Here is a 15,163-nt window from a genome sequence, read left to right on the forward strand (position 1 = left end):
CCAAGACAATAAGCAAAAATATAAATTATATGCAATTTCACAACAATAAGGCAGAACGAGGTGTTAGTGACCATTAAAGATGAAAATGTAATATATAATTTAAGAATAATATATAAAGTGTAAACTGTAGATTTATGATATTTATTTCAATGAAATATATGTTGTTTGATTGTTAGGTTACATATATATATATATATATATATATATATATATATATATATATATATATATATATATATATATATAATTTGATTTTGACAAGTATGATCTAAATTTGATAATTGAAGCAGGTAGGAAAGATATGTGCTAACGATTTTGAATTTGTATTACCCTATAGAAACCAATCGTAGCCTCACAGACAATTCCCTTATATCTCAGTAGGTCTTAACATTTCCCAAAATTCCGTTACAATGGATGCACTTCTTGAATCAATCATCTAAACCGAATTTCATTTGTTAGTCGGATGTAGTGATCAAAATGCGAGATTTGTGATAGTTCATTATTATTTATTAGTGTTAACCTTTAGCAAATTATGAAATTAATATTATATTTTAGTTCATAACATGTTTTTTTTGTAATAATTTATTTAATCGGAAGATATGTATATGTGATTGGGTATAGTCTGAAAAATCATATTTTAATTTTTATAAGAAAAAAATATTTTGAAATCGACCAAATTATGATCTCTGAATTTGATATTTATGGTTATGACAATTCACTTTATTTGTAATGTTTATTAAATTTCTTTGCAGAATTTAATGTTGTCGGTATATATAACAACTTATTGTTGTTTTCGGTTTTACAGGGCCAATATGAAAAAAGTCATATGAGCCTCCATGGGGGTTGGTACACCGAACAAAATCAATTCATAAAGTTACTACACAACATGTTTTAATCAAGAAGTCGCATTATCTATACTAATAAATAAAACCTATTTTCTGCCATATGTCATGTTCTCATTGATTTGGACACATGACATTTTAATAGATTTTTAAAATTTACTTATTTCCACATGTAATTTTATGATTTGTTCACATATCACAACTTATTTCGGTTACAATATTGAGAGAAAATAAATGCTTCTTGAAAAAGAATTGATATATTTATAATGTAATAAATGTCATAATTAATGAGAGCTCTAAAATTGATATTGATATTAAATATTGATTTTAAATTTAAAGTTTAAATATTGATATTAAATTTTTACTTTTAATAAACTCGTGTAGTAAACGGGTTTCATACCTAATGTTGTGATAAAGTAAAGATCGCATAGATCATCTATGTTAAAAATTATTATATTAAAAAATCAAATTGCTCTAATATAAATATTAAATATTTTTATCTAATAAATTTGGTTCAAAAACTCTACAAAATGAATCTAACTAACATTTTTTTTTATTAAAATTCAACCTAAGACAAAACCACATATTAATGTGATATCTATTTAACTTATGTTCCCGCGTTAAATGCGGGTCATAATTTAATATAATCTTCTAAAATAAAATAAATAAAGAATTATGTATAAAATGTAAATTAGTTTAATGTTATGGTATATTAAAATAAAAAAGTTTATATAAGAATGAAATACAGATACTTTTGAAGTTAAAGATTAAGAAAATATATTATTTACACATTAAAAAAAGATATCACCATATTTTCATAACTAAATTAAAACTATTATGAATAGGTAAATAAATTTTAAAAAGATTTTGGGTGGGTATGAAACTCGATTTTATCGTGTCACCTTTATTGTTCCCCAAATCCCCACTTTTACAAGAAGGTTCTCACCCTCACTGCAGCCATCGTCATCACCATCGGCCACTGATGCTTGAAAGAGGTATCCCATCTGCTAAAATTCGAAGTTTTGTGTACATCTTTAAGTTTTAGGATTCTCCTTTACTCTTACAACTTTAGTTTCTTTACAAGTTTTTCCATGGTTGAAATGTTAAAATTATGTATCGATTACAACTTGTAATGCACACTGTACTAGTGATTAGAAGAATTACATCTCTTTGTGGTTCTATATCTCTCATTTACTGCTTTACTCTCTGTTGATCAGATTTTCAATCACATATGATTGTAGCGCGTAAAAATGTCGTTTCACTCTGTCGTTTTCAATTGTTAGGGTTTTGTTAATTTCATGTTTATGGGTTTATCAATTCGATTTTAAGTATTGCAGATATGTTGTTATCAACCACAAAAAATGAACCATCCCACTATATGTTAAAGATCGAGTACTTCTCTATTCTTTCTGAAGCTGGAAATATCAAAATTGAATCTGATGTTTTTGAAGCTAGTGGTCATAAATGGTAATGTCAGTTTAACTTCCTTGTAGAAATGAATGTAGTTTTTGTCATTTTTATCACACGTTACATGAATTACAACGATTAAAACTTTGTAGGAGACTGGATTTGTATCCAAATGGAAATAAGGAGGAAAAGGGTGACAATCACATTTCTTTGTATTTGATTATATGCGACACTGAAAGTCTTGAAAAGGGGTGGAAAGTCCATGTTGATGTCAACTTTTTTGTTTATGATCATATAGCTCACAACTATGTTATCTTTCAAGGTAAAGTTTTATTTCCTCTATGTTACTAAGCGTAAATACCAAAAAAGTCGAAAGTTTTACATATGAAGTTGGCGAAAAACCTAGCTTTTTTTTTTTGTTGGTAAAAACCATAAGTTTTCAGATGAATGGTTTTCTGAAAACTTATGGTTTTTACCGAAACAAAAAGTTAGAGCTTTCGCCAACAAAACGTGTAAAACTTGAAACTTTTTTTTGTGTAAAGTATATAAAAAGTCTCAAGTTTTATATGCTTTGTTGGCAAAAGCCATAACTTTTTGTTTTGGTAAAAACCGTAAGTTTTCGGAAAACCTTTCATTTATAGAAATGAAAGGTCGTCCGTAAAAACTTATGGTTTTTACGTTTTACCAACAAAAAAAGTTAGGGCTTTTGCCAACTAAGCGTAGAAAACTTGGACTTTTTTGGTATTTTATACAAAAAAGTCTCATGTTTTACACGTTTTGTTGGCAAAAGCCCTAACCTTTTGTTTTGGTAAAAACCATAAGTTTTCAGAAAACCTTTCATCCGAAAACTTATGGTTTTTATCAACAAAAAAAAAAAAGTTAGGTTTTTCGCGAACTTCATGTGTAAAACTTTCGACTTTTTTAGTATTTGCTCATGTTACTAATTACTTTCTATTACAAAATATAAGCCATTTTGTTGTGTCAATAGATGATGAAGGAAATAGGACAAGGTTTCATGAGAAGCAGATGAAATGGGGTTTTGAGAAACTAATATCTTTGGAGCATTTTAAGGATAGTAACAAAGGGTACATTTTCAACGATTCATGTGTGTTTGGAGCTGAGGTTTTTTCAGTTCCAGAGTATACCTTGAAAGACAGATGCTTATCCATGATAAAGCCTCCAGCAACTATGAACACTTACACTTGGATTGTTGATAATTTTTCTTCTATAAAAGACGATTGCTTGCATTCTGAGGTGTTCAAAGTTGGAAAAATCAAGTGGCGTTTATCACTCTTTCCAAAAGGACAAGGTGCAGGATTAGGGACTAATTTGTCATGTTTTTTAAAGGTACATGAGGCTAAGTCGTTTCCTAATGATTGGAAAGTTTATGCAAGATTTGAACTTCAGATTAAGAACAAAAGTGGTTATGCTGCAAAAGGTAAAATACTTGATTATCATGTTGATTATTTAATGTAACTATGAGTTCTTGATGTATTTCTATAATTTGCTTGTAGACACTGGGCATTGGTTTTGTGAAGATGAAGATGATTGGGGTTTTTCATGTTTCATACTGTTGAGTGAACTTCGTGACATGAGTAAGGGCTTTTTGAAGAATGATACGCTTATTGTTGAAGCAAAGATTTCAGTTGTTGGAATGCTAAAAAATTTCATCTGAAGAATGTTTTTTTTTTTGCCAACATATGTTGATAAACGTAACCTTTTTGTTTAAACCTATGGTTTTTAATGTTTGGGATTATTAATGAATGTGGTGTTCATTGGTTATTGGAAGCTTTTATCTTGTATGTGTCTAGTAAACATTGCGTTATTCATATTGTGATAATGGAAAAATGAAAAATAATTAAAGTTGAAATTTTGTTATATATTTATACTAATAAAAGAATAGTTTTTTTTGTTATGTGTTATCATATTAGACTTCTTAATTAATGTGTTGTTATTTGTCAATTTATTAGTTTTCTATTAGACATTATCATTAATGTGATGCCATTTGTCAATGTATTTATTCTTTATTTTAAATTTTAAATTTTATATTTTATATTATTGTTTTCATTAATTCACAAATAAATAATACTAAAAATTAATTTTATATATTTATTTGAATCAAGGATTATAATTTCATATAAATAATAAAAACATATCTTAATTAATAATTTATTTAAAATAACTGATTAATAATTTTGAGTTTTTACTATAAAAATTTAATTAATTTTATAACCGTAACTTCCACAGATTATAAGCTAGTAATTAATAAGGGGGTGTTTGTTTTGCAGAATGTTTTTTTGAAGGAATGAAATTTGTCCAAAGAATTGGAATCCAAAAGAATTAGAATCTGAATGTACTAGAAATTGAAATGCGTTTGGAGGATAATGAATGTTATCTGTTTTTTAATTTGCTGATTTTACAAAGAAATTAGAAAATAAATTTTATAATATGACAGAAATACCATTTTATATTTTTTTAATAAACAAGACAAAGTTTTATTTAATTACAACATCTTTTATTAAACTATTCTATAAAATATAAATTAAAAAAAATAAATAATATTTCGTTGAACACAATTAAATAATAAAAATATTTTTTAAATTGAAATAAAATTATTATATATCATAATATAAAGCAACAAGTCATTTATCATTTATTATATAATAAATATAAAATACGTAGATGATATTTGTTACCAAAATCTTACATGGGAGGATAATTGTGCAATCCCAAAAAGGAAAATATAATAAAATAAGCAATTGAATATATTGATGCATGGGGAATGAATTGAAAAATCTTTTATATAGGAAATTATAAAGTAATTATGGAAATTATATTCGATTCATTTTGTAAACAAAACACATTTTGTATTGGATTTTAGTTTAAATACCAAAATACACTATGTGCATTGCACATGCGATTGTCTCGCAGAATGGATGAAACGTGTGGATAGAGACCAGTGTTGAATTAGAAACCAAACATAAGGACTTCCTTGCTAAAATACCAAAAGTAAGGACCAATATTGCAACGTTTAGTAAAGCTTAGGGACAACTTTGTAAATTACTCTAAATAAAATTTTCGAACTTAACCATTATTTGTATTTAACTGCAAGTCGTTATCACATCAAGTCAACGACTCTGTTTCCCCAGCACACAGACATCGGAGATAATGACGGCGTCGGTAGTAGTCGCATTGAAGACGCTGTTCAGCCTATTGGCTTGTGTGATGTTCGCCACGCTTCTTTGGGCAATCGCCATTGATGGCCTCGCGTCTTGCGTAGACCTTCGTGCAAGGTAAGTTACAAGCTTAAATTACAGATTTGTGTATCGAGATTACTGGTTGAAGTTTGAGGGCCTGTTTTTCCTTGTGTTTCGATTGAAAACAAATGTGAAGTGTTTCATCTAATCATCTGTATTTTGAGCAGATGGAATTTCCGAAATCATAGTTTTCGATTGCTAAATTTTACTCATCACATCATAGTTTATATCGATTGCTCTATCTGTTCCGAAATTAATCCAATTGTCAGGGATAAAGTTTTTGAAACGAAAGTTGCATCAATTGTAATTTACAAAGAATAATTTTCGATTGATCGATGCTTGGATCCATAAATCGTTCAAATTTGATGAGTTTATTGTGAAATGTATGTTAAAGAGTTTGAAGATTGAAGTAAATTAGGGATGATTTTTACCCATAATCGAATACAAAACAATTTCCTACTTAATTGCAGGTGGTTGTTTGTGGCGTACATAAACTTTTTCATAAATGTTGCTTTTATAGGGGTAAGAAATTCATATCAAGGAATTTAATCATTTATGCTTATCTTGATTACTTGTTGAATTCATTGTGATTTTTTTTACTTGTATTCTTTAGGTTTGGTTTGTTTACAAGGAATCAAGCTGGATGAGGGCAATTGTTTTGATACTTTTAGAAATTTTGTTCGGAAGGTAATCTTCTTGCTTTTAAAAATACATTTTGAAATTTGTAAATATCAAAATATATAAAATTGTTTTTCCTTGTGCAGCATTATTACATCTGGATATATCGTTATGCAGTTGTTCAAGTTGTCACATGAAGAATCTTCTAAGGATCCATTATATTTTGTGTTGGTAAAACATGAAAAAAGGTTGGCATTATTTTTCTTACAACTTTTTAGGTTTTAATGAGCTTTACTATGTTTAATTTTTTTGTTATATATAGGGAAAAGTGAATATACCCTTAAGGGTATATAAGCTTAGGTACCCAAACTCACCATGCTATGTTGTTTTGTATCATATGTGTACATTGTAATTGTCTAATGTTCTTATAATTCAACTTCTAACTTGATTTACTTCTAAGATTTTTATAAATTTCACATCTATCTTCCTTTTACATAATTTTCATTTTCAACTCTAATATATATAGCCTAATAGGTGTTCGGCAAAAAGAAGTGATATAAGAGAAAAACAATAGTGAAATTTCAAAAATCTACAAAGTAAATCAAGTTAAGGTTGAAGTTTAATAACATTATAATGAATATATCAAACAAAACAACTAATTATAGTGAGTTTGGGTACCTAAGTTTATATACTCTTAAGGGTATATTCACTTTTCCGATATATATATATATATATATATATATATATATATATATATATATATATATATATATATATATATATATATACACAAAAGTTCAACAAATAACCATTTTAAACTATAGAACCAACGAACCATTATTTTTTCAAGTTTTAAATCTTATTATTTATCGATTTTTTTTTTAAATATAGAAATTCATAACTTTTTAACTTCTTTCCATTGATATCAAATTTGATTTTTTTAAAAACTTTTTTATATGTTCACATTCACATTGTGAATTTACACTATAATTTTGTATACAGATTCACAATGTGAATTTAAACAAATTCACAATGTGAATCTGAACAGATCAATTTTTTATTTTTTATTTATTTTTATCAAATTTGATATCAATGGATAAATGATAAAAAGTTATGAATTTCTATATTTTTAGTTTTTTTTTTTGATGAAAAAATTGCTCTAAAGTTGAGAAAAGATTGGTTCCTTGGTTTGAAGGTTTAAAATGGTTCTTTGTTGAATTCAACCCTGTATATATAAAAACAAAACTATTTGTTTTCTAAAATTACTATTGATAATTACTCGCGAAGAATAGTATAGGGCCAAGAAAAGTTTTTGGGGGGTTATGCATGATATATTTATTTCAAATTTATTTAATTTTGATTTAGTATCCTATAAGAAATTTATAAGTTTTAATAAGCATGATTCAGAGACAAGATCAGTGATTGGTTGGATTAGCGTAAAGCGCGCAGATAAGGACGTAAGTTGTGGTGCCGGACCACAATCATCGTCGGTACGATTCCCCTCAACTCACCATTATTAAAACAAGTTTTCTTATAGAATTTTAAAGCAAAATTAATTAAATATGAGTAAATTTTCAGGCATATTATCCAAAAAATATATTCCTGGTAAAAATATCAACAATTAACAAGATAATGATGATAATCAAATAAATTCTATTGAAGAAACCGTTAATAACATAGAATAAAGTTTGAATAATTGGACAATACCTAAAACTAATATTAATACAATATATAGAATAGGAACTTTTGATTATTTTCAAGGTTATTGATTAAAATGACAGAACAAACTTTGTCTACCGGTTAAAAACAACAAATTTACATTTGTTATCATCACGATCTATTCTAGAGCATAGAATGAAATATAAATTTTTTACATGTCGGTTTAGTCCAAATTGCTATCAAGCCTCTATTTAGAATTAGAATAGATGCCCCTGTTCTCCTTATTTTAAGAGACAAGAGACATAAAGATTTTCAAAATTCTATTTTAGCTATGGCTGAAACAAATATTGCTAACAAACCTATTTATTTCAATTGTTATCCAAATTTCTCTGTAGAATTATTTGATCAAAAATATTTTAGATACTTTTGTTTTAACTATAGAAACAAAAATTTTAGAATTTAAAGATGATACAAAGCCTTTAGCAATAATTTATCGTGTTTGTTACAAAACTATGACAACTACACTTGAACCAAAAACACGTTTATCAAGTCCTAGAAATGAAACAATTATTTTTGAAGCGAATACTAACCATACCAAAGTTCACACACCAAAAAGATTAAAATGGTCTGATATAACTCAATCATGCAATTGGAACTTACAAAATGTTATTGATCCAAAACCATTAGACTCTTCAAAACAAATCTCAAATATTATTGAATATAATGATGGTTCTGTAGATATAAATTTTTATTCCTTAAATATTTCATCATCCAAATTATCAACTTCTTTTATCCCAGAAACAGACTCTTCAAAATCTTCGTTATTAAAGTCGAGATCTTTAAAACTAAAAATTGTTGACTATACTAATTCTTTTCCCAAACTATTATATCAAGATGATCAAAATAGTGAAAATAGTCTTCCTAGTCCTACTAAATAAGATTTTATTGATGAACTTCAAAATTTTAAACAACAATTATGAGTTCTAAACTACAAATTAATTGTTCACAAAATAATAAGCTTTGGGCTAATATGTTAAAAAGGCATTGGAAGATAAATTCTAATATACACAAAACCATTCAACATTTAGAAGAAACTAGAACTCATAAAAATTATAATTTATACAAAATACCTCCATATACTAATAAATATAATAAACAAATAGAAAAAATTTATAGGCTAAAGATAGGAATAAAAAAATACGAAAAATCAAGAAGTCATAATTTAGAATCAATAAAACATATTTCTTCAATCCTAACAATCTGTTAAAATGAATTTCTCGAATTTAGAATATCAAGTTGATTTTGATTACTTAAAAGATATTGAGTATTATAAAGATTATAACAATAAAAAAAGAGCTTGGCACGAAGAAAATTTTTCATACTACTTAAGATTTCTCCATTTAGGCATTTGGGAAGATTATATTTTATCAAATAAAATTCATTCTCCTGTTTTTCAATGGTTTGAATTAATTTATGCCCTAAACATAAAATAAATTACCCATTTAAAAATGATTCTATTACTCCCATTTTAGAGAAAAAATATAAATGTATTATTTCTAATAAATAAATTATTGCTAATTTTCCACCAAAAGGAGAAATTATTATTAACGATATGTTTATTGCAACTCCTTTAGTTCAAGCCCCAAATCAATTAACTACTGAAAAGGGTTTTCAAAAAATTATTTGCCAAAATAATTATGCAAATGAAACCTTATCTAGTATTACTGAGCATTCAGTTAAAATTGAAGAAAAAATTTTCAGAGATAAAAACGTTAATAAGCAAGATATAGCAAGCATTAGTAAGTTAAGTTTTGTTCCTTGCCAAGTCGATGGTGATTTTAATCTAGGAAATACAGATTTAATTAACGAATTAGAAAAAAGACTTTCAAAACTTCATATCTCAAACACTAATAATATTAATACTCTTACAAATGAAGAATCTGAAAATAGTGATATTAATAGTGAAACAAATTTTGAAACTCTTTCTCAACAATTTGATACAAATGATGATATTAATCAACTCATCACTAATGGCTTTTCAAATCTTAATAAAATTCATTATCAAGAAGCAAAGGATTCCTCTCCTCCCTGGTTTAATAGCTAATTTCGCTCAAAATGGTGGGATAAAATGAAGATTTCTCAAGCCAGTGAACAAGCAGTAATTAAACATTATCAAAAAATATATATTCAAAAACCAGAATTTGAAGCCACTTTTATCAACAGTCTTCCCAAAAGTGATGTGGATCTAATTGCAAGAATTAAAGATGCTGCTACTTCTTCAGCGGAAGAGGTAGCAGCATCTTTAATTCTTGCAATTAGAACCACATCACTTTTGGGAAGATTGTTGATAAATTTGGCTTCAACTTCTGGTTTTTGAATATATATTTCTTGATAATGTTTAATTACTGCTTGTTCACTGGCTTGAGAAATCTTCATTTTATCCCACCATTTTGAGCGAAATTGGCGATTAAGCCAGGGAGGAGAGGAATCCTTTGCTTCTTGATAATGAAAAGTCCAAGATATTATCCATGGAACTTTAAATATCATGGTGAATTGTAACATGTATTCAAATTCTGGAATTTGTTGAATAAACAATTCTTTAAATTTGAGATATCCAGCGTAAATTTCTTTTGGTAAACAATTTGGAAGAATTCGCATATATTTGTACCAACTGATAAAACATCTTGGATATTCACAATTGAAGTTCAAGTCAAAGAAGATAAACCATGAGTGTGAATAATTCCGAATAAAGAATGCCTTAGTCCAGGCATCTTGATAATCATAGTAAGAAAATCTGGGACAAGCAGGATAACTTATAAGAGGTTTTTCAGAGTGAAGGTTTGGAACCCAATTTTCTGGAGAAATGATTTTGATAATATGAGCTTTGTTAAAATCAATGTTTCCCTCTTTTGAATTAGAACGATGAACAAAATTGACTGAACCAGATTCTTGCAGAATAGCTTGATAATATTCTCGGGTTTTATATGAATCAACATAAAAGGTTTTCCTTTGTCCAAAGAGATAATTTGTGAGAATATGAAAACCTTGATGTAACTTATGGATTTGTAAATCTTCAAGAATTTGAACTCTTAGGAAATTTGGATTAAGAACATAAGGAGTTTTTGTAGAAGGGCTAGGAGTAACAGATTTTTGAGTTTGAGGAGTGATAGGTTTTGCAAAAGGGCTTATTGTGTTGGTTGAAGTAACTTTTGGAGTAACAATTTTTGACTGAAGGATATTAGAATAAAGTTGTGAATTCTTAGAAGTAGGAGTTAAAGGAGAAAAACGATTTTGATTTTGAAATGGAACTAGCTTTTGAGAGACTGGGACAAGATTTTGAGAGACTAGCTTCTTGTCATCATGTTTGGAACGACGAACTCATTTTCCTTGCAAAAATTCTCGAGAAAGAAAGCCAAGAAGCGAATTATTTTCTCCCTTTATAAATTCTATTTCGAAATCAAAGTTACCTAAGAGGGCTTGCCAACGAGCAAAAATTTGCTTGGAAATAATATTTTTTACATCTTTTTCTAAAATAGTTTTTGCATATTGACAATCTATTCTTAATAAAAAAAAATTTCATAAATAAATCATCTTCAAATTTCTTAATACATAAAACAATGCTTAAAATTTCCTTTTTGATAGTTGAATAATTTTTCTGTGTATCATTGCATGCACCAGAGTAATATCGAACCAATTGCTCTTCAGTTGAGTTAACAAATTTTTGTTTTAAAATTCCACCGAATCCAAAATCACTAGCATCGGTTTCAACTATGATTTTGGCATCGGGATGAGGTAAATTTAAACATGGCAAAGTAGAGACCTTTTGTTTTCTATATTTAATTATATATGTATGTCTTTTAGTCCATGGTTAAGGATTGTCTTTTAATCTATTATAAAGCGGTTTACATATGATCCCTAAATCTTTGAAAAATCATGGATATAATTTAAGCATCCTAAAAATCTTTGAAGTTGCTTTTTATCTTTAATTTCATCAGGAAATTTAGTAGAAAATTGCAAGCATCTTGTAATAGGCCCAATAGTGTTTTTTACAATATTATGTCCTAAAAAACAAATTTCATTTTTAAATAAATGCATTTTTGCTGCAGAGACAGCTAAACCATTTTGATAAATTAAATCATGAAATTGATTTAAATGTTTAACATGTTGATCAATTGATTTTGAAAAAATTAGGACATTGTCAATACAAGCAATAGCAAAACTACTTATAGGAGTTATAATATCATTCATAATATTTTGGAATTCAGAAGGAGCATTTTTTAATCCAAAAGGCATTACATTCCATTCAAAATGCCCAAAGGGAACATTAAAATCACTTTTGTATTTATCTTCCTCATGAAGTTGTATTTGCCAAAATCCTGATTTCATATCAAACTTTGAAAATATGTTTGAATCATAAAGTTTTTTTTTATAGCAAATTTCGTTTATTAGGAATAGGATAACGAATCCATTCTAAAACTTTATTTAAAGGTTTATAATCGATAACTAATCTTGGTGATCCTCTTTCTAATTCTGCATCATTCATAATATAAAATGCTGAACAAGACCACGGTGATTTAGAAGGTCTTATGAGTTTTTTATTTATTAAATATTGAATTTCATTTTTAGAATGACTTTCTAATTCATTATTCATGTGAATGGCTCTAGATTTTGAAGGAATATCATTTTCATTAAAAAAATTTATATATGGTAGTTTTACAATATGTTGCTTTGTATTCCAAAAGGCATTAGGAATATTAGAACAAACATTTTTTTCAAATTTTAATTTTAAACCTGTTATTTTATTTTGAATATTATTATCATTTAATTGATTAGTTATTCGAATATTATTTATTTCGTTAATAAGATATTTGGCTTGTTGCGTTTTATAATTAAGAACATTAATCGTTGAATATAGAGGAGGTTCACCAAATTTAAATATAATTTTCTTTCCAAAAACATGGGTTCTTATACCATCATCATGAACCATAAAAAGATATAGTTTTGTAATGAAAGGCGTTCCTAGAATTAAAGGAGAAGAGAGATCTTTTACTAAAATTAAGTGAGTTTTATAACAGTAATCTTGATCACTACAAATATAAACATCGGAAACTTTATAATTTACAATTAATTTTGTATATCCGGCACTAGTAAGTCTAGATGCAGGTTTTTCATAAAATTGTGTAGGAAAAATTCCTTCTTGAATACAATTCATATCAGCACCACTATCAATTAAAGCAGTTAGGTTAATTTTAAAATTATCCTTGACTAAAGTAATTTGAGTGTTCCATTTTTGAGAAACTTGATTATTTATAAGTTTACCAATAGTTACATTTTCAATTTTATTTTTTTCTTCGTTATTAATTTCTATATTTTTTTTTAAAAGTAGAAGGTTTTTCTTTTTGCTAAAATTAAAATTTTATTTTTTATTTCTTTTATCTCTTGTTTTACTATTTTTAATTCTTCTTGAAGTTGTTGCATAAAAATTGGTTTTGGTTCAGTAAATCTTTCATATATATTTTTTAAATTAAAATTTTCATTATTAGCAAGAGTTATGTTATTAGTTTTATTAAACATCTGTTTTATTAATAATTCTTGGATATTTTTATCTTTTATTGAATCTAGAAAGTTTAAAATATCTTTATCATCTTGTGAAAGAACATTAATGGAACTACTAGTAATTACATTGATTAAATTATTACAGTGGCATTTACCAATACACTCGCAAATATTAGAATCTTCTAAACTTGAAGTAGTATTTTCGAGAATATTTAAATCATTTGTTTGAAAATCAGAAATACTTTCATCGGAATTTGAATAAGTATTTAAAATAATTTTTCTTATTTGTTCTTTCAAATCTTCAGAGACATTTAACTCATTTATTTTTGTCTTAGCATAACAATTATTAGTTGTATCACCATTACGCCCACATTTATGACAAATAATAATATCTTCTGATTTTCTTTTAGATTTTTTATAATTTGGTTTATAAGGCTTTTTAGATTTCGAAGCGTAATCTTTGCCCTTTTTTATACTTTTCTGGAAGATTATATTTCTTTTTCCTGAAATATTTTGAAGATCTTTTCTTAAATACTTTGCGTGTAATTATCAATAGTAATTTTAGAAAACAAATAGTTTTGTTTTTAGATAACGTATCTGTTTGTAACGAATTTTAATACTTGCTCTTATGAGCCATCTAGTATCATGAATATGAGTATTGTTTAAAATTGTACCTAGATTAGTAGCTTTATAAGAATCTTTAAGATTTTATGTAACACCCTGCTTTTCATATATAGATTATATAACAAATAATCGTTCCAACATCTCCCAAGATCAATTAAGCACTTACTTATAGACTATCCTACAGCGGAAACAAAATAAAATAAAACAAAGTCTTCAACTAAACAACGTCGGTGTTACGTCTTTGCGGAATTCCTCTGTCGACATCTGGATCAATCTTTCTCATTGAACTTTTTTTCCTGCCACTTGCTAAATAGTTTCCTGGCTGCGCATATTTAAAGTATCTAAATGGGTAAGCCTAGGGCCTAGTGAGTTCGTGTTGCACATACATGTTCATCACTAAAAAAACAAACAGTTTTATCATATATCTTCAATAAATCATACAACAAATATATCACCCGATGCCATAATTTAGGGGAACGATTAATTATCCAGAGAAAGAACCAAAGATTCATTTCCCTTCTCCTTGAGACAACTTATCATCCATTGTACTCAAGTATTTTAAATATCCAAGGATATGAGTATAAATCTCAATTCCCATCCCCGCCGATCACATACATCCGTCATGCTCACGGCGATTAAACACCCCACCCGTTCCCACTAAACAAGTCCCAAAAACACACACACACACACAGTAGACAACAAATCCAAAATAATAGTCGTACACAACCATACATATCATAAAACATACTATCAATAAATAAACAGAAACCACATAATAAACCATATGATAAACATTTATGTGCGAGCAACCACAGAACACGAAAAAACTCACCTTGATGGCGTTAGTCTTAACCGGATGTCGTCACGCTACCCGCAGACATGCACCCTACGTTTAACCAACATTTATTTTCTAAGGTTTAATCCTATAAACATCTTATGTGTTTGTTTTGGTTCCATCACACATATGTCTCCTTCGGCCAACCAATAATTATTTCATCATATTAATTAGAATGTGTGTAACAACTTTAATAAAAGTATTATTATATTTTTCTTCATTTTCTTTTCATGTCGTCATTCTCATTTAATGAGGTTTTATCCATAAAAGATTTAATACTCAAATGTCAAAATAACTAAACCTTAAAACAAAGACTTTATTTGAATAATAACAATAAGTAATATTAACATCAATATAAAGTAGCA

At 27.3% G+C, this 15,163-nt stretch overlaps 1 protein-coding gene across 2 annotated transcripts; it reads left to right on the top strand.

Annotated features, from left to right (window-relative positions):
• Positions 1-1,717: 1,717 nt before the first annotated feature.
• Positions 1,718-4,037, top strand: LOC145014133 (uncharacterized). 2 transcript variants are annotated; one of them, XM_078972507.1, is made up of 5 exons: positions 1,718-1,837; positions 2,180-2,309; positions 2,402-2,571; positions 3,238-3,687; positions 3,764-4,037. In XM_078972507.1, exons 1-5 carry the CDS (start codon positions 1,720-1,722, stop codon positions 3,922-3,924), a joined length of 1,029 nt encoding a protein of 342 aa, XP_078828633.1. In that variant the 5' UTR covers positions 1,718-1,719; the 3' UTR covers positions 3,925-4,037. The 2 variants fall into 2 exon arrangements, with proteins under 2 accessions (XP_078828633.1, XP_078828634.1); XM_078972508.1 differs by having other exon boundaries at positions 1,757-1,837; positions 2,172-2,309.
• The last annotated feature ends 11,126 nt before the right edge of the window (positions 4,038-15,163 follow it).

The sequence above is a fragment of the Lactuca saligna genome, chromosome 9 (genome assembly GCF_052625555.1).
Source record: "Lactuca saligna cultivar CGN05327 chromosome 9, ASM5262555v1, whole genome shotgun sequence".
NCBI classification, from domain to species: Eukaryota; Viridiplantae; Streptophyta; class Magnoliopsida; order Asterales; family Asteraceae; genus Lactuca; species Lactuca saligna.

Bases quoted from the DNA above. Each gene is read 5' to 3' on its own strand.
- LOC145014133 (XM_078972507.1), top strand. From the start codon at position 1,720: ATGAAACTCGATTTTATCGTGTCACCTTTATTGTTCCCCAAATCCCCA. The intron at 2,572-3,237 runs GTAAAGTTTTAT...TTGTGTCAATAG, and splicing joins CAACTATGTTATCTTTCAAG to ATGATGAAGGAAATAGGACA. The intron at 3,688-3,763 runs GTAAAATACTTG...ATTTGCTTGTAG, and splicing joins AAGTGGTTATGCTGCAAAAG to ACACTGGGCATTGGTTTTGT.